Below are 21,520 nucleotides of genomic sequence, written 5' to 3'. Positions count from 1 at the left end.
CATATTGACAATGATAGATGGTTGTGCTTTCTGGCACAGCTGTACCAGACTACAAGGTAGAGCATGGCTGTATATCAGTAAATTTGACAATGTCAAAGTTAAGTTAGTTTTGTAATTCACTTCAAAAAGTGAAACTCCTGTATCATACCCAGATTATTTCAAAGTTTAGCTTGGTTAACTGATGATAATGGCATGTTGCTACAATGCAAAATAACAGTTTTGTAATATTACATAAGACCAACAAAAAGGCCAGCAGGTCATCACTAACACCCTCTCTAAGGTGGGTAAACCACAAAAGGTACCTGCCAAAGAAGATGGCTGTTTAGAGAGAGCTTTATTCAAGCCTATCATTGGCAAGTTGAGAGGAAGGAAAACTGTTATAAAACGAGGTGCAGAGGCCTTTCAGACAATTGTGCAGCAAGACCCATTCATGAATTTGGGGGAGAATCAAAAGGTGTGGACTGCAGCTGTAGTCAGAGCATCAAGAGGCAATAAATGACGCACTTTATTGAGAAATCAGGGTCAGAAAGTCTGTAGGATAACCATTGAAGGGACATAATCCAAATTACTTCAGAGTCTGCTACATTTCCAACATAAAAAGTTATTTGTGGAGACAAATATGCTGTAGTGTTGGTATACAGTTTAATGAAGTCCAAAGTCAGCACAGCTATCTACTGGTAACATTTTAGGGAGCTTTTAGCAAAAAGAGCACATGCTTCCCCTTGCTGACAACTTTATAGAGATGTCTAAATCTTTTTCAGTAGAATATTTTACCTGTCATCACTGCTAAAGGCACCAATGCCTGGTTTAATGGCCACTGCATCAATGGGCTTGACTAACCAGCAAACTGGCTCAACTTAAATGCCATAGAGCAGGGGTGCCCAAAGTCGGTCCTCGAGGCCCTAGTGGTAGTAATAACCACCTCAGCAAGTCAATATTCTCCTTCGGCCTTCTAATGAGCCATCATTTGATGCAGGTGTGCTAAACCAGGGAGAGAACTAAAACATGCAGGATGCCGGCCCTCGAGGACTAACTTTGGGCACCCCTGCCATAGAGCAATCACAGAATATTGTCAAGTAGAAGATGAGAGACATCAGATGCAACAATTCAGACAAGCTGGTGGTTGCTCTTAAAGACATTCTGGATCTCCTTAATACCTCAGCAATACCATAAGCTGATTACCACCAATCCTACCCACACTGATGTGGTAATTCATGCAAAGAAGCCCAAACCAAATATTGAGAGCATATTGTACAGCACATGGACATACTTTTCAGTTGGATGGCATTTCAACTTTAAAAATCCTTCATTCTTGGTCTTATGTAAAATTCAAACTGTTTGAAAGATATAAATTTGTTTTTCATCAACACTTAGTCACCCTTGAAAATCGTCCCTCTGTGTGTAACACTATAATAAATATATATTTTGTTAACAATTTTCTTAATTATGACATGTACCTATAGAAGAGGCAAAAACACATTGCAGAGAAAATTAATCATAAAAATCATCACAAATTTTGTGTTGCCTTCTTCAAGCAATTACTGAACCCAATTGAGCAGGTGACACTGCGCCAAGTGAAAGCAAATATTTACATCCTCTGTTGGGAGTATGAAAATAACATTGCTAATGGTCCGTTTGTGGCAAGGACCAAATTCTTACACTACAAGGACAAAAATAGTGGAAATGTAGTCAACTTGCAAAGTTCATTTGCAAATGAGTAAAAGTACAAATTTACTTGTGTGATTATATAAAGGCTTAAATAATAGGATGTTCAAATAAAATGTGCTATGTTGGTGGGGAAGCAGATTTTGATGTGTAGTAGTTACTGGTCAAAATGAGGACACTGTCTTTGCTCCCCATGTAGATCAGCTTAATGAGGATTTAATACCCTCTCTTGCAAAACATCTTGTGTCCTGGCAAATCCAGGGGAGCCTAAGCCCTTGGACCACTGAAATGTTTTTAATCACAAATCTTGGTATTTGGCATTTGATCTTTTTCATCTGAAAACTAGAAAACTGTAGCGGGGGCTTTGCCATCCTGTCTGAAAGCTGCTGTAAGAGTTTGCTATGGTGAGGAAAAGTTAATCTTCCCCTGTGATTGCTTCTCTCTGCATTAGTCTGACTACAAACTGATGTGTCGAATATTGATTATATTTCACAGAAAGAGACAGAGGATTGGTAAGTGGAAAGCAACAAAACAAGGAAGTCTACTAAACAAATCAAAAGCTATCATGGTTTACAGTGGGGCTTGAATGGGAAAGGCTGGACTGGACTCAGGTTTGTCTGCACTAGACTGGGAGAACACTAAAAACTTACCAGGGCAGTTGTGATAGGATACATTCTGTGCTCTTGATCCTATTCTGGTTGGACATGGACCTTGAGAAGCAAAAAGATATGGCTACAGACGTGCATAATTGGAATTTCTGAGAATGACGTGAATACCTGTATGTGTTTTACTAATCCACCTTATTCCTGCAAGGGGTACAGGTCATGTTGACCATTCATCATTTTCATACATATGAGGTTTAGGCAATTTTGTTTCTTTTAAAGATGTGAAATGGTGTCATCTACTGTTGGACGTTTCCTACTGAGCAATCCTCAATAGTTTCTTACACACTTTAACAACTAAGTATTTCAAAGTAAGAAATGTTGGTGGTCTATTTATGTCTGCTGTAAGGGCATATAGTTAAATGATTCCAATAAGTAAAATCTATACAGGATTGAGCATCTTTTCCATTCTGAGTCAATTAGCCTAAATAGATCACAGTGAAAACAAGCTTACAGATTATTATTAACGATTAAATTAAATAACATGATATTTAAGCATTTTTATGTTTAAATTGACATAATTCCTGAAAAAAATTTACAAGTAAATGACACAATCCATTGTGGTTTTAAGTCAACATAATTGTTAGCTCACAGTTACAAAATGGAGGTGGGAAGGGACAAAAAAGCAACAAGTAGGTACAAAATTGGGGTAGGAAATGGTGAAGAGGCAAATTGACCTGGAACATCCTGGCAGTGTTATTGTAGGATTGATTCCGGATGCAACTTCTAGAAAAACAGAGGAAGTTACAGTAAAGTGCCCTGGTTGTGGAAACTGACAGTATATTGTGAGCTGTGAGGTTGAGGAAACTGGTTGCAGTTTCACTAATTATCTTTGTTTATAGGTTTCCATTTTTACACACTTGCTGTTGTCCCTGTGAAGATACAGTACTTGTTGCTGTTTGCCTTTAATTACACAAAACGTAACTTGTGCACCAATAATATGGTGTTGAACATGCAACAAAAGTGAAATGTAGTTGTTCCTGTAATCGAGTGTCTGGTTTTTACCAGCTCCCAATAAACAAGGAATCAAGAAGAATGGTGCTGAAGAATCTACATTTAAAGCAACCATCCAAATTTCTTGATATCTGCTCATTTAAATGAAAAGTCCACAAAAGGAAATTGTCATATTATGTTGTGGTTGGTTGCAACCTACAACAAGACAAGAAACTTCAGTTCCTTAAAAGGATTAACAGTAAAACTGACAAGATTTTTACATATAAGAAACAACATGTAATGCTATTTTAGGGTTTCATGATATGGGTTAACTCACCAGTATAACCTGCAGTTCCCATCCCCATTCTCAGCCTAAAATGATCACTGCTAAGTAGTGAAATATGGAATTAATGTGCTCTCAGCAGATTTAAGCACATGGAAACTATCAGATCAATGTAGAATTCAATTATATCTGCAGCTGTTTGGTTACAATATTGGTCAGCTCTTGCGAGAAAGGAACAAACAGTACTGTAAAATTCTGACAATGACACAAAAAACCAAGCCTGGTGGCATGTGGCTTTAAGGTACTGGTTGAGCTCTACTTCTGCTTAGAGAATCACACAGTTTTGCCTAACCTCCTTCAACAAAAATGATCAGCTTTATTATTGTGCAAGCAGTGATGTGTATCAGGGTTTTAAATTGTTAGCTTTTTGTTTATTAGTAATAATGTACACAAAGCAGCTAAGTATGTTAAAACATGTAATCAAACTATTTCTTCTGGCCATCCTCCAAATATTTGATAGATGAAGGGACTAGTATGGATATAGTATACTATTTGATATTTAAAAAGTTGATGTTCCCACATGTTTTTGTTTTTTTATTACACGCTGGTACTGACGCCAAGCAAAGCGTCATGAGTTATAGGAATAAGGTGGATTAAACAGAACGTGAAAGAATTAAATGACCTAGAGTGAAAGTTTAATCAACACACTACAGCAATCTTGACTATTTCCTCAGAGTAAGACAAAAGAATAGAAAAAAACCACAATCATAACAGCGGGTGTACATGAGTGCACCTCGAGGTTAATCCTTTTATTAAGGTCGGGGCTAAAACAGCAAGAGATGAGATCAATACTTCACCTAATGATAAAGGCAAGAGAAAAAAACCCAAAAAACAAAACAGAAAAACACAAGCACCTTCATGTTGAATGTTTGTGCTACTAGATCCGTTTCTGTTCAATAGTTTTAACTTAAATGGCCATTATTGTGTATTCCACCTTTAATTATATGTCCTCAGAACCACAGAGAGGTTAACCTTTAAGTTGTAATGAGTTTTAGCATCTACTTATGTTTAAGAGTGCAATCTCATCCAGTATTAGGTGGAACAAGTCAGGAAGAAATAGAGATAATAATCAATGTAGGAAAGATGTAATGAAGAGGAAAGCACAGTCCAAAAAACATGCATTATTTATAATCAATGTTCTTTAATCTGCGTTAAAATTGAAACACAGGTAAAGACATAAAGGTAGAAATACTATAAGAACTCCAAAAGGTTATCTTCCCATCTCTCTTGACTCTAATTATGTCAGTTCTACCTGATGGCGATTCATCTAAATCTTTGTCATTAATCAGTTTGCAAAGGTTAAAAGGGGGAATTTCTGCACAAATTGCAAATGAACATGGCAGCCTAAAGGACAAAGGGGAATTTTAATACAAAGTGCGAGCTAAAGATTGTTTGGGAGCTGAATGGCAATGAATATTTTAGCATCAGAGCAGCAGACAAAATGCTAACACTATCTCTTTAGATGAATTGTTGCCTTGTTGACTTATGAGAGGATCTTTCTCTACTGTTACATAATGAAACATCTGTTAACATATTTCAGCACCTGTTGTGTGACTGTATATTAAGCCATCAAGTCAAGCCGAGCTGTGCTTTCGCCTGATAGACTGCTCTACACAACAAGGGAAGCGTCCGCTTGCTATCACAGAGAGGCAGCATGACTTCCTCTGCCCTCCCTCTAGTCTGCTACCTCATAACTGGGCTTGTGGAAACACTGTGAGCACATCAATAATGAGGGGGAGTGCAGAGGAGGACCAAAGGGTTTTACAGGTCATATTTCATGGAAAGTTCACTGCATGACACAGATTGAAGAAGAAACAGAGGAAGAGGGGTGCTGAAAGGTACCGTAGACAAAGAGAGGCAGAGCAGAAATGGGACGTGTATGGAACAACACAAAGAGAAGGCAGAGGGCAGAAAGGAAGAGAAGCCGAGAGGAGGGGGTTTTCAAATCGTGACAGAAGGGTCATACTTACTGTAGGGCACACACTCGTACTGGACCTCCAGATACTTGTAGGTCCCTGGACAGGGGTCAGGGAAGACATCTGAACCTGTGATCACAATGCACTGGGTCCGATTGTTGCATCTGGAAACATAAAAAAATAGTGCATTGAGACAATGTGTGTTGTGAATTAGCACAACATATGAAAAAAAGAAATGAATTGATAGAGATGTCAGGTGACTCTAAGATAATTGTAGCAGTTTATCAGTCTTGTAAGTGGCTTAAGGATGTCTCAAAAATTTTTGAAATCCAGAAGTCAAAGACATTCAAAGCAACGTTCAACATGTAAAGGGATCAGAGCAAGTTCCTCCTAAGAGCCGCCTATAAGATGCTAAAAGTGGTCTGCAGAAACCTTAAGATGTCATACTAGGATGTACAGCAGGCTCTTGCTACTGTTGATATTGCAGTGGATGTCGTAATAAGCAGAAACAAGTTTAACTTCTGTGAGACTATGAATATATATATATATATATATATATATATATATATATATATGTATATAAAGCTTTGTACCTCATCTTAATATAAGTCAAAGTTGTTCCTCAGAAATGCTTAATATTAAATACACATAGATAGAATAAAAAAAACAAAAAAACTTCTGCAAACTGGACAACTGCAAGAAGACTTCAAGCAATCTAAGAACTCATTTTCACATTTGTATTTGTGGAATTCACCTAATTGTTCTCAGATTGATCCTGCTCAACGTAAAAGAGATAAATCTAATCAAGCATATGTATGATGTTATCTACCAAACAAGCCATTCAATATATTTGATAATGCGTTGCTTATCCTCTCTTTGTGAACAAAAACAAGACACAATCTGTCAATAACTGCTACGAGTTACAAAATATTATATTAGGGCTCATATTGCTTCTTCATGAGAGAAAAAGAGCTGATTTAATATAAGCACACTGTTTTTCCATTTCACCGGCAATAATTTCAGTTATTACACAAAACGTTTGGAGAGCAGAAACTAAAAATTGGCTCTGAGGCAAACCAGAGAGTTGCAGGTGAACCACCTCTTTTGTTGCAATGAAAACATGAAGACATCAATATACAGAGAAAGTTATCTTTGTTGTCAAGGGACATAAAATTCAATTGAAAATCTGAGGGGCCAGATCAATAGCTGATTAACGGCAGGACAGGAGAAATATTTCTCTTTATTTATTTTTTTTATTTGAAAAATATAATCTTGATCTTTTTTTTCTCCTTGGGTTTTATTATAATTTTAGCCCAGTAACCCATCAATGCCACAAGTTCAAATGTGATAATATTAATAATACTATAAAATATCATTGTGAAGTTAGGTGGAACAAATGGTTACAGTTAATATAACTCACTAATTTCACAGAGTGAATGCCACTTGGGTTGAACACCTTAAAAGCTGTCTGAGCAGTAGTGAAATAAACCACAATACTGCATCCAGAACATAACACATAGTCTTCTTTAATCAAATTACATATGCACAGAATTACAATAACCATAGGTAACTTGATGAATGAACACTGAAGAAATTAATCTCCCAGTGCATGTCAGCTATTTAAATGGTCTTACACATTTCATTTGACTAAATTTTAGAAAAACTTTTTTTTTTCCCCCTTGCATTTCTTCACAATGGACAATGTTTCAAAAAACCCAGCTCTCTCTATGCTTGTACAGACTCCCATTTATATTCAAATCTGTGTATGCATATGTGTTCACAAAGAATCTCATGGGAATTTTTTTCTTCATTAATGACCTCCTTGTGTAATAACCGATAAAAATATATGCATTTTGTTGTTCTCATGGAAATGAATTCCTGTTTAGGAATTAAAACATGCACCTCATGCTGAGATCATAATAGACTGCATGGTGTGTGTGTGTGTGTGTGTGTTTTTTGTGTGTGGGGGTGGGGGGTTGGGTGTGTGTGTTTGTAACAAATATTTTATGGATCTGAACCACTTTCCTCATATTAAATGGTCACTTTGATGATTCTGTCTGCTTTGCTCATGCATAAGCATATCATGCAGAAGCAATATAAATCATAGTGCTTTTTCCAGCGGATTCCACTGAGACCAGGAAATGAATGCCTAGTTTATGTCAGGCATATAAAACAGAATAATATAGAAAAATAAAATTAGTGACACTAATGAGACACAGACCTACCATCGTTACTCCGGCAAATGTACTGAACAAAACACGAAAAAGGCTCAAAAAAGCTCATATTTCTTTAGAAACAATGTTGTCATATGTGTTGATAGATCTGTTTGATATATTGCCCTAATTTTAGAGCAGAGGAATAGGGGCACCCTGATCTATGGGATTGTGTGAGTCTGATTACCGTCTCATCTGTGAAACCTCAGGGATCTCCTGAGACCAATTGAAAAAGCCCTAATGACTTCTTCTATGCATAGTCCTACCACTCATTTTGGAAGAAAGCATGTAATTGAAATTCCACCAATAAAAACTTCAGCATTTGGCTGTGCAGGGCACAGGTCTCACAGTGCACACTAATTAAATACATTTAAAATATGATATCTCTGACTATCTTTTGATAGTCTGAGGCTATACAGTAATTAATCATCTTCCTAATGAATATTAAGTCAAAGGAGTCTTTTTCTTTACTTTTCTCTAGAGTGATGCATTCTTCTTCTATACGCCATTTTTGAATAGGAAACATATTTCTAAGAAAAGCTATTTGCAGTTCAGCTTTATAATATGTGATATAAAGTGATAATCAGACAAAATACTGAAAATGCCCATTCAAAGCAAACAGTTTTTTAATATGACTTGTTCTTCAAAGCAATGAAAAGAATGGCATGATTGAGCTTGTGCCTTCTCCTCTTGCCTCTTTTTCGACCTCCAGGCCGTTAATCACGCAGAAGCATTCCAAATGTAATCCCATCACATCTCTGACCTTTTGGGAGAGGCAGACATCAGTACAATTAGAATGTCGTCAGGAACGCAGCTTGGATTTGATGCAAATCTCTCTTAAAAATGAGCACTCCCAGCTGATAGTGGAAAATGGGTGGACTAGGATGCCAACACAGTAGAAAGGATGGCACTCCTGACACCAAGTATCCACATACAATTTAACTTTTTCTCTGCCACCATAAACCATATCAGAGGAATAATTGGACATGATGATAATGTGCGAGTTGTATAAAAAATTACATCACATGACAAACCTGTGATACTGTTGTGTTCCAGTCCTGTTTTAGTCAAACTATTGCATTCCATATTTAAACTGATCCATTAGAAAATCTGTTTTGTTCCAAACCATGACATACACTATATTAAAGCATGTTCAGTGTATTTTACTTGGTTCTGACAAACCTATAAGATAAAACAGACCATACCAGGACTGTACCATCAAGCAAGACTAATGGGTTAGCCACAAATGTTCAGCTAAAACAGTTTCTGGTTTCACCAAGGGGCCTCTGCACTAAGCCTGGCAATATGAGTAACAATGGTCTCATACACAAAACTGCTTCAAGGCTGTTTTCCACTCAAGTTGAAACTGATTTATTTTTCTTTACAGATATTATCAACGTTTACATCAACATTCATATTGCATATCGGTATTGGCCAAAATTTTCAAATCTGTGCATGACTACTTTGAAATATCAACATGATGGAGATATCATCAGTCTTTTGCCTGCCTAGTCCAAATGGATATCTTGATTTAACAAAACTATTTGATTTTTTTAGATATATGTAGAAAAATGAGCTCAAGAAAGAAGGAGAAAAATTAGAATTTGTCTGTATTAACGTTTCAACTGTAGCCTCATTTTAAAGCAATGTCACACTATCCTGACTTCTGATTTGGTATATTTGTCTGTGACAGGTTTTAAAAATTCATACCGTGCAAATCCACACAAAGCAAGCAATAGTTCTTTTTCTAGACGGACTACAATGTAACACATACATTTTTCCTAGATCAATCTGAATTAGAGGTATGTTTCGACTAAAGACAATGACAAATCATAATGCAATCAGGGGTAATCAAAACAGTGTTTCCTTCGTCTAGCTGTCTGTGCCTAGCTTTGGATGAAATTTTCAATTTTCTCCCTTTCCAAACTCTGTTAGCCTAAAGTGGCCATTTTTAATTTATAATACAATAAAGAAAAAAGGAGTTGCTGCAGCGAAAACAATCGCTGCGTAACTGGAGAGAAGCAAGATGAGTGAAGGGGGCACATTACCCAAAGAGGAACAATCTACTTCCTGGTGCTCCCAGTTTGAATTTCAATCAAATTAGCGTCTCTTAAACTCAAAGTGACCCGTCTAGCCCCATTTCATCTGAAATGCTGATGAGGTTCATGGCACAATTATCAAGGCAGACATCTTTCTCAAGAGGCATGCCTGTTGATCGTAGACAGGCCATTGAAAAATTAAATCATTTCCAGGGCCACAGAATGGCAGCAAGAGAAACAATGTGATATGAGCAGAACAAAAAGCACACACACATTCAACACACACATGGTATAACTATAATCATCTCCTGTATCAGTATATTTAGACCAGTTCTAGGAGGTGGCCCAATACTCTTTCAGGAAGTGAGCGATTAGAAATTAAGCATTAGCATCCTGCTTTCGACTTGAGATCTAACTCAATATGCTTCCAAGACATCCTTCAAACTTGTAATTGCTGTCATATGCTTGTGTTAATGTTACTTTTCTTGAAGTAGCCCATGTAGCTCAATGGGGGAAATTCCAGGCTCTTGAAGGGTCAGGAACAAAGCTGTCTGACTCATATTCATCCAACTCTCCTATTGATTTTTAAGCAGAAGAGGTATATCGCCATGCTACTGAAGTCAATGGAAATATTATTAGACAGTGTGCTGGTTGAAAAGTGACCTTTTGCTAAACAGAATGTAAAGCTGGACCAACCACGAATAAAGAAATGCCATACAGAAATAGCAATGACTGTGTCCTGCAGGGGACATCAGACCTTACAACTCAAAACAATGGAATGATCAAAGGTTTGCTCATTCTTGGGTTTGGATAGCTTTACAACTTCTAAAGGTGTAGAGTGACAGCTACCATTCTTTTAGGTCATTTTACTCAAAGCAAAAGGTCCGAAGCGTGGTATGTAATTTTTATGATTATTTTTTTTATTCAAGGGATGATGTAATATTCAAGAACTAATTAGTGAGTATAATGCTGCATGTTATTTATAATCAGTAGAGAGAAATGAATGAGTTTCAAGTCACACTGAAAGCTGCGGTAATTAACTCTTTATTTCCATTTTATTCAGTTTTCACATCATTACGTTGTGCTCATAGTGCTGTGCAAGGTCCAAGTAATTCTTGGTACATGGTTTGAAAGCAAATAAGAGACATGAATACACCTACCAGCTTGTATTGTTAATATTAGTTAACCTAGTGACAGAACACTAAATTAATTTCCAGTTCCAATTAGAAAGTCAGTGAGGTGTCAAGGTGTAAACATTAAGTCAGAGGAAGAACAGAGATATAATTAGCTATTTTACATGAAAGAGTAGTTTAGGTAAGGTTTTGCATATGAGAATTAATTGAGCTGCAGAAGAGCGAGAGAGAGCAAAACTACAGTAAGTAACAGAACAGCCACTGTCTGTAGTGAAACATACTGTATTTGGAAATGTTAGTAGCAGTTCGGAAAGCTTTAAGGTTGTGGTTCTAATCTACTTTCTTACAGTAATAAGCACAAAAGACTGCTGTTTAGTTAGCTGTCTAGTTAGCTGGCTATGTTGACTTCTTAAAAAAAGATTAAGTCATTTTAAAATTAATACATAAATGTGTAATTTAAAAAAAAATATACTACAATCATGTTTTTCAGTGACATCTCTATTGTAAGGCATGAACCTCTGGTCTTAATGTAAATGATTACTGACCACTCACAGCATAATAGAATAGAATAGAATAGAATAGAATAGAATAGAATAGAATAGAATAGAATAGAATAGAAGTACTTTATTCATCCCAGCAGGGAAATAAGACAAGAGACATATATTAAATATTGCTCAAGGTCAAAGCTTCACTAAAACTGAGCTGAGAACTCACACAGAGGCCATTTTACTACTCTAACTTAGTCAAATATAGTACTGGTGATTTAATATACTCTCTTGTTTAGCACATTGTTACCAATTGAAAGGAGATTGAGAGCCTTTTTATTCATGCTGAACTTTCGCACATCCCTCTGAAACAGCCTAACTGAATCTGGACCTTGATGAAATCTTAATCTTCTGTGCTTTAAATAAACACCAACAGTGTATGTACAGAGAGAGAGTACAAGGCAGAGTGCTGTCAGGCGGCAAGAATGGACCTCCGCAGAGAGCCTTGCAAGCAGTACTGTCATTGATATAAATAGTGTAAGTAGCATTCTTTAGTCTCCAGATCCCACTTCACTTTTATTGATGCAAACTTGGAGGATGCAGCTGATTTAAAACTAAAACATTGTAGCTGTTTTAGCATGTCAAATCAGATGTAGCTGCTCAAAACAGGGTGTGGAAAATTTGTGGCATTATAGCTGTTCCTTTATTTTAAAAACCATAACATTTTAAGATGCACTCTTGTCCATTTCAAGAGTAAAAATGTTTATTGGTAAACAAATTTTCCTGAAAATTACTCCTGGTTATTAACTCAGTTTAACTCAAGAGTCATACAGTAATCTCACTTATAAATTCAATCTACTCTTCCAGAGAGCAATCTGCATTGATCATTTCTGTCAATGATATGCCCCTTCTAAAAACCCATGATCCACAGGCACAGCAGGAACCAACCCTGTTATATTACAGCAATCAATGACCTTGTTATCGAATACTTACAATGATGCTCATTAGTCAAAGTGAAATCAATGTATGTAGGCCACTTTTCATATTGTATATCTTCGTATGTTTCTTACTGTAAGAAAAATTTATGAAAGCGTATCACTGTCATCTTTTTTAAACTTCTGTTGAGTTAAGTACATGTGGTCAATTTTGGATTAATCACGACCGCACGAGATAATTTGGTTATTATCAATGAAATGCATTTTAAAAATATATACATATAAATATATTATAATCTAATAGATGTTTCCATTGTGTTTGCACTAATTAGCTTCAGCACAGAAGAGAAAATGAAATTATTACAGAAACTCAATCCTGCAAAAAAAGAATAATCACAGCACTGAATATTATCATCAATGAATTAATTATTTCAAACTTCACTGCCATGCAGTTTCACATCTGGAGGGGCGGCGTCCATATGAAAAATTCCCGTACAGATTATCACCCACTTGAGTCAACTAATTGCTTGCAGCTGAATGTTCTAATTGAGCCACAACAATCCTAAGGCTATTTTCATAAAATCATTGTGCTCATGAATATAATATGCCAGCCAGATATGAAAACAAGTCAGAGTTCCAACAGAATCCATCAAACTGTAGCAAAGCCATAACTCAACTCTTTAAACTTCAGGGCCATGTCAATTTCAGATATTTAAAAGTCAACTTAATTTTCTTCACAAGCACTGATTTTTTTTTCTCCCGCCCACCTAAATTAGGAAACTGTATAAATTACAACAGCTTTTGGATTACCCTACTCTCACACGAGGCATCACATAGCCTCGGCTTCTGATATTAATAATTAATGACTGCTCACAGCAGGACAGACCAAAAATCTATTAAATGCTCTTCATAATCATTCTTAAAGTGAAATCAGGATATGCAAAACCATATTGATAATATTGTCCAAGTAAAACACAAATGGTTTGAATATTTATTATTTGAGAATAAATATATTTAGATAGTAAATTATTAGTTTGGCCTTATTGCCTTACTGCAGTAAATCATTATTTCTTATTAGCTTCAGTCTTGGACATTTTGTCCCAAGCTGTTTAATTTTAAGACAACATATTACAGTCGGCAGATCAGTTTGCCTATATATTTTTATGCAAATGTGCTACATACATAAACATTTGAACTCAAAAATAAAACAGATGACACAAAATTACATTTCTTCTAACTCTAAGGTCCTTAATGTTAGACTTGTGCAAAGAGTTGTCTTGATTCTTCACACATGCCAGACAGAAGCTGCACAGAGAATTATTAGTGTGTGTGTGCTTGCACATAAAAGCTATTTTCAGCTGGAACGCAACAATATCACTAGTTAGTGTTGTTCTGCATGAAGTGCCAACCACTTCTGACATACATGCACTTTTTACTTTAATTTCCCTAATTTTCTTTCTCAGAGATTTCCCAGAGGTGGACCAACTGAACTTTAAACACCTAGTAGAGATGAAGCCCAGTAAAGTGCATAAGGCTCTCCTTCAGAAGTGCTGTGTAAAAATGAACTTTTACCAATCACTTTTCTTTGCAACATTTTGAGTATTTTGTTTTTATCTGTACTGCTTTCAGTCTAATCAGAGGTAAAATCTTGCTCTCACAAGACACACATCCTATAACAGCTGTGTTATAAGACACACATCCTATAACAGCTGTGTTATAAGACACACATCCTATAACAGAGTTTTCTCCTTGAAAGATCCTACTTCCTTAGACTACAAATGTTCAGAAGTGACACCCAAAGGCTAAATATGCATTTAAAACAACATCTGATATCTTCACTCAGTCTCAGATTTTGCATATAAGCAATGAACCACAGTCTGTCACAGACACCGGAGTGCTGCTTTATTAGGAAACTGTTTAGGAGTCGGTGGTCATTATTCCACAAACTCTTTTTGAACAAGCAAGGCTGAGGGCAGCGTAACACAAAGGGTCAAAAACAGGGAGCGGGGACACTGCAGCCTTTCAAGACAGACAATGTGAGTCAGCTATCTGACTTCATCAAATAGGACTTGACAATAACCCCCCTGAATACAAGGGCTCTACTCTTTTATTTCATTTTTTTTTTATTTCCCAAGGCGGCTTGCCAGAGTTGCTGACTGTCTCATACCAGCCAATATCTCTCTCTGTGGCAGTCATATGTCATTCCATCCTGTGCACTTTGGCTCCACTGGCATCCCTGTGTGACAACTGGTCTCATGTATTATGTCTCATGTGGCACAAAATATTCCTGGTGGAACCTTATCGTGTATAAATTCACATTTGGAAGTCTATGTACTACCATTGGTTGTCTTCCAGATTAATCTATGCTTCTCTGCATATTTGAACATCTGTCAGAAGTCATGCTGATCTATATGTTTGTATATAGTTAGGGCGTATTTTTTTATTTAGAGCAGAAATCTAGGGATGCTGGTGTCTTGTGTCAAAAATCTGACTAGTGGGTGTGTGCCGCATGATTTCCCATTTTCTGTCTTTGCCCCATTTACTGGGTCTCAGCTGTGTAATTAAATAAAGCCAATGCGAGAAAAGAAAAACTGGTTACAGTGGGGTGTTTCATGATGCATTATGTTAAAATTTTAAATTAAAAACAAGCTGAACAGCGATTTCTAAATTTTACAACAGATGTTCATTTAGATTTAGGCCTGGAAATTGACTGGATCATTTCAGTACAAAAGTTGTTAAAATGATCATGCTAAAAAGATGATCTTAACTGCTTTTCTGATTAATGATCTATTTGCCATGATAAATTGAACAGTTCCCTGAAAATTGTTAGAGTTGAAGGGGCATAAGCACTTTTTCCAATTTACTGTGTCATAAGGAATTATCACAAACCAAGCATGAAAACTAAACAACATTTTTTGAATAGAATATTATTTGACATGTAATATGACTATAAAGCAATTCTTTATTAGACCTGCTTTCAAAATGTATTGACTTATGATTTTTTTAATTCTAAGAACAGACTTTTTTAATAATGTGTGAAATTATTTATATTTGGCAGTAAAAGTTTCACTATTAATTATCACAATGCATAAAGTAGTGTTGGTCTGGTGCAAATTATCAAACAACACTGTGTGCGTCTTTGTGTGTGCTTTACCACTTTAAATTCAAGTGAAATAACTCGTATGCAGACACATAATAAATCGATTCTGCTAAGAGCAAGCAGCTCAACCTTATTAACAAGGTAAAACAAAGCAAACACAGATAGCCTAATGTAAGCACACTAAATCTAGATTGCACATTTGCAGGTTAATTTACACCTAGGCAGAAATTGCAATAGACAGAAAATTACCTCCTCCAAGCCACATCAGATCTGCACCCTGTCAGTACTGCCACTTTAATTTATCTCTTTGTTGTAAAGAGCAAAAAAAACGCAAATTTGCTATGTTTATAGTTTGAACAGCTGTCTAATCTGAGACTGAGATTATTTCTACTCGGTTCGAGTCTGTTTGTTGCTTATTTTCCTTTTTTAATGTACTCCTTTGACACCGTTTGTCCTCTCTCCTTCACCTTTCAGAGCTGTAATGAAGTTTCTAATTCACTTTTGTTCAGGTTCAGGCGCCTCATTATCTGTGCTAACGGTAATGTGATGTGGGGTATTGATGCTGACAACTGCTGCCTTTTTTTTCATCCCACACTTTTATTCAGTTCGGCTTTTTTCAGTGGACTAAATCAGCTCCTCAGAGGCAATAGTATTATCCTTGGTGGAAAACTTTATTTTAAAGCTAGTGAGATTTTTTTGAAACAAAAGAAAAATGTGTTTCAACCAATTGAAATAGCTGGGGATGGTTCAGACCTAATACTGTGCCATGCCAATAATTTTCTGACGGACCTGAAACTTTTACAGACACTTCATTTAGGATCGACTGTTTTGACACTGCACACACACGTGTGTGGCTTTACCTTTGTGACATGATCTTGTAGGCATCTGGAAGATAGCAGTTGATGTTCTCCATCTGGAAGGGGTCGGCGTCGCAAATCTTGTCGTCTGTTCTGCCATAGTTGGCGCTTTCAATCATTATGACATCGCTGCCTGGACACCGAAGATCAATGGGGTAACCCTCACAAGACAGCTCTCTCCGCACTAAGCCAAACGGCAGGGCAGCTCTGCTAAACCCTGAGGTAGAGGAGAGAAAGAAAGAGACTTCTCAGTGCAAATCGAAAAGAGATGTGTAGCTGCAGTGCCACAGAGGAAGACATGATCACAAGACATCAGAGCAGGATATGCACAAAGGGAGCATCTGCATGCATACATTTCTTGAGCCGAGATAAAGAAAACTCTTATCACTAATACCCTGACATACAGTCCCTTGCAAAAGTATTTATATACCTTTTAACTTTTTCTCATTGTACTATGTTATTGGAATTTTATGTGACAAAGCAATACAAAGCAATGTCTAATTCTGAAGAGTAAGGACAATCAGTAGCCATTTTCATGACATGCTACAGAATCACAATTGCATTTATGTCTGAACTTGATTCAAATTACAATATATTGCATTCATATAGTCATCGCATTGTCAATGTGTGCTAAAGTAATATTGCAAGAGTGTTTACAAAGCACCAATTGCTTGATATTTTATTAAAGTATTATTAGTCCAGGCATTGAATGTTGATGCAACATTCGGCTTGTTGGATCTAATGTAACTGAAGGAAATACCCATACACTGAAAGTGTGCAAAGTGCTCAGAATGCTCAAGTAGCATATTGCTTGAAGCTAAGAAAAGAAAGACATGAGTGAGGAGAACACAGAATAACCACACGTAATGTCCTAATTTATTTATTTATCTAATATCACAAATGGATCATTTTCTTATATCGTACAGCCCTAATCTAAACATTTATATTGTATATCTGGTTGTGTGTTGATTGCAGGTGAACCTCCAACCAAGAAAATTCTGCAAGAAAAATGCTAGAGGTTGCACACAACCTTTCAGGTTTGCTGTGTATTTACCTCCACCCACCTTCCCATCACCTCTGATCATGTTCATTGCATCTCCAGAGGGAAAGTATCCCCACAGCATGATACTGCCACCACCATCATGTTTCATTGTTAAAATGGTATGTTCAAGTTGATGTTGCATTTTTTAATGTAGGTTAAATAGCTAAAAGCTAAAAAAGATGTCTTGTGCCAAACTGAAGAAATATGTAATCAATGGCATTCTCCTTGTTACTCTTCTATAAAAAGGGTCAGATTTTCTGCTTCAGGAGCCATTTAGTTGCATCAAAATCTATTTAGGGGCATCAGAGTGGAGAAGATTAAAACAATACCATCTTAACCTTTTCAGATTTTTCTTTGTTTTTTTAAAGAGAACCTTTGTTGCTTTTTTTTCTTTTAATCCACAATTATCCACTACTTTTTGTTGATCTGCCAGATAAAATGCAATGCAAAAAAGCTTGTGGTTATAATGTAGCAAAGTGCAAAAGACTTCAAAGGGTGTGAATACTTTGCTACTGTACATCAGCATGTCAAGCAAACATTTCATATCTCAACTGCACCAAGGATTTAATGGTGTTACTATGTCATCCCTGTGCACTAACCAGCCCTGAAACAAAAATCAATAATTGTCATTAAAGTCTAGTTTGTCGACCTAATGTCTGGAGCCCTGGGCCACCTTGCAACTATTGATATAAGTACAGTGATACTGATAAAAAAAATAAAAAGACAAAGCGAACAACACCATTAAAAAAATGAAAAGTAATACAAAAGCTGGTGTAAATTAAAAAAAAATCCATATTTGTTTGTGAGGAGCCTTATTTGTCAGACCTGCTGTTGCTTTGTTTGTCATTTTAATGTAAAAACACATTGTGATGGTGAAGTCCATCACCACAGAGGCTATTTTTTTTCTTTCAGTGCTCATTTCTTTCTGTACAGAATAAAAAGGAACAACCATGACAACATAAGTGTAATTTAATCCTCTTCACAGAGCTGACAATCAAAAGTAGCTCAATTGGGAGGTAGAAAAAATGAAAAAATGGGAAAAAAAACTAAACGTTGTGAATGTGTGGGTATTTGTTTCCATGAGGGCAAGTGTTGGGGGTAGGAATACTGAAAAAAATAAATCAATGTTGGTGTTCTGCAAATATGAGTTATGCCAAAAGCCATTTTTGAACTAAAAGTGATCCACGCAGGTAAACTTTATGAATCCGTATGCGTTTCTGATAACAGCCACTTTCTACTGCTGTGACATGTCAGACATTAAAGAATAAGGGCAGAGAGCCTAATAAGACTGCCAGCTGCTCCTGTGTTGACTTCTTTGACTAATAAGCTGTTCCCCGGCATCCACTGGTGACTCTGTCACCTCTTTGAGGCCTTATATAACAGGGTACCTACCTACAACTTGGTTGATGGCTGTTGTTTCCAAAGACTCTGTCTCCCTAATGAGGCTTAGTTCGCAGTCACAGAAGAAAATAAAGAACACCCTCACGACTTCTCATGTTCTAATTTGTTTGCCTTGCAGACAAGTTGGAGTGATCCATTTGTGCAGTTTAAAAACATAAAGGACTTTTCTTTCTTTTGATAAGTCACTGGCAGGAGTTTGCTTGCAGTCACTGTCTAAATTGGTCAAGAAAGAAGACTGAGTTCATTTTACCCTATTGAATGGCTCATCAATTAGCAACCAATACAATTATCTTTGTCTGATTAAATGCTAAGCAACAGTGGCAGGGGATTAACATTCTGCATTGTGCTTCTTGGAAGAAAACGTTGCTGTGATATTTTTACAAAGGAAGATAAATGTCAGTCTGTATTGCTGGTTGCTCTGTTTGTGCACAAATCAGGTAAAAGCTCAACTCCAGAGGTATTCAGTGAAAAGCTCAGCACAAACAAAGAACATATCTGTATGAAGCAAGCCACTGCTCTGGTCAGTCTAACCTCAATTGTCTCCATGATCACTAAGTACGGATCGTTTTTCTTCTCCTAGCACTTTTTGACAGCACATTCTTTCATTTGACCAACAGGCAAAAAGTAAAGGCTTTCAAATATGATGGGTTTTAGCTGCATTTCATATTTTCAGCCCTTTTGTCTGAGGAGAGAAAAAAAAATGCCTTGGCTGATAAACAATTTATCAGAAGCTAGCGTGGAAAAAAGTGGAAAAACAATGAAAACACAGGGTGTTAGGAACAGAACTTGACAGTCAATCTTGAGCTCATGTCAGTGCGCTGTAGCAATGCATTGTCAGAACAATACAATACCTCGTGTAGCAACTATAGAGCAATGCTAAACATCATTCAGTGTTATACTACAGCTTTAAAATATCCAAACGGAGACATGAAAGTGGTAGAGATTCAGAGAATGAAAGCCTATATATATTGTTTTCTACATGTACTTGTTTAATGTAAAAAAAAAAAAAAAACAGCCTTCTAAATGAGTAAATCTTCTAAGCTAAGTGTAGTATGTACAAATGAATACCTACAAAGGGACAATTATTCATCTTAAACCCATCGGACAGTTTTTTCAAGAAATATGTTGAGAATTTATTTGTTTATCATAGCATGATCATTTGAAAGAAAAAGCAATACCGACATAATTAAACAGGCATCAATACAACTTTAGAACAAATAAATCAACAGCAATAGCGATAATTCACTTGACAGAAAATGTTACCAGTGCATAATTTAAAACAGCACAGAGCACCGACCATTGGGAAAGGTTCAGGAGAGGGGGCTCTGCACCAGGTCTCTAGTTTTTAGCTTGCCCATTACATTTGTAATCTATTAAAAGCATGAACATGTTATTTGCTGATGAAACATACATCGCATGTGATACTCAAACAAAAAAGATACAATAGCATAGTAAATTTAGAAATCAAAAAAAGTTCCTGAAAACATTTTTAGGCCATTATGTTACCTTTGAAACCACATGTAAATTATGTCACCACAAAAACGTACAAAAGAGGAAAACAAGAATTGTTGATAAAGCAAACTATATTGTTCCAATAAACATTTTTCTGAAAATAAAACCCACAGGGTTTTCAGGATCAATAGATTTTATGTTGCTCATAAGGTAAAAATGTCATGTGACGCTATCTCCAAAGGTTGTAGAAAAAAGTTTAATTTTAGGAAATTGCATTTTTACCAGTCATAATTAAAAACTATAATTAGTTATAGTAGCGTTTTTTGTTTTGTTTTTTTTACAAGAAAAAGCTACTTCTTTTTTTTGTAATATATGATGTACTTTACAGAGACGAGTAATTAAAGGGTGGGTAAAAAGTGTGCATAATCCTGCACCTCTTTGGTCAAGGCTTGAAGATTTTTTTTTTTCTTTTTCAGTTTTTTTGGTAAAAGATGCACAAATTTACACATTTAAAAATGTATATTTTACTTTGAAATAAATTGTTTTGGCAAGGTTTGCTCAGCTGGAGTTGCTCAAAACGAGCCTGCCTTATTTGAAAGATTTTAAGAACTTCAAATGGATCATCAGAGGGGGAGTTAAATATTGCTGGGCGGGACAGATTAACTTGTGCAGGCCTACTTTGCGGCTGAAAGTGATCTGTTTTCTGGCCATATGCAAGACCTCTGAGTTTGATCTGCAAATCCACAGCCAGCCCACCTTATGTTTTGTGTCACATGAACTCTGTTAAAGTACTTAAATCACTCAGCAGAGCCTCCACAATTTTAGAGCTAATGCAGTCTCGCTTCCTAAAGAGGAAAACAGAGCCTGTAGAAATGAGAAGACAAATGCATGCTCAAGAAAACAGCATTACTCCAGCTGGCACAAACCGCCTTTTAACCATGCTGCTGGCACACTTTCTATAGCAAGGCATTTTCATGTTTAAATTTTATGTGTTTTAAACACAATTGCCGTTTCCAAAACACACTTTATTAGCCTCCTGGTTCCATGGATCATGGACCCAAAGCAGGGTTGTAAACAACTTATGAAAGCCTCTCTCCATTGATTAGAGACCCCAGGCTGAACTACTTTTTCACCCCGCTGTCAGATGGTATTTTTAGTTTATGGGATGTGAGTGACACAGACTCATCAATATGTGGACACCCGATAGTCTGTCTGTGGAAAAATGTGAGTGCAATAAATGTATTGTTACTGTAACACCCAAAGTCACATCAGCAGTTATGTAGAGTTAACCCACGACCTACACAGCGTTTCATAGTCTTCACAAATGTCGCTTTACTGGCTGAA

General features: G+C 36.5%; 1 protein-coding gene across 49 annotated transcripts in view; it reads right to left on the bottom strand.

The window, feature by feature from the left end:
• adgrl2a (adhesion G protein-coupled receptor L2a) overlaps positions 1–21,520 on the bottom strand; it is a 134,422-nt gene that overhangs the window by 64,987 nt on the left and 47,915 nt on the right. For all 49 annotated transcript variants that reach the window (XR_003596882.1, XM_028028073.1, XM_028028072.1 and 46 more), the window contains 2 exons: positions 16,285–16,498; positions 5,574–5,683 (listed from right to left, as the gene is read on the bottom strand). Coding sequence is in view for 48 of the 49 variants with exons in the window: in XM_028028073.1 (XP_027883874.1) it covers positions 5,574–5,683; positions 16,285–16,498 (324 nt within the window). In the remaining variant the exon portion in view is untranslated. The remainder of the gene's footprint in view (positions 1–5,573; positions 5,684–16,284; positions 16,499–21,520) is intronic.

This window comes from Xiphophorus couchianus, chromosome 9, assembly GCF_001444195.1.
Source record: "Xiphophorus couchianus chromosome 9, X_couchianus-1.0, whole genome shotgun sequence".
Taxonomy (NCBI): Eukaryota; Metazoa; Chordata; class Actinopteri; order Cyprinodontiformes; family Poeciliidae; genus Xiphophorus; species Xiphophorus couchianus.
Note: the sequence above shows the minus strand (reverse complement) of the source record. Positions and strands in the feature narration are given on the sequence as shown.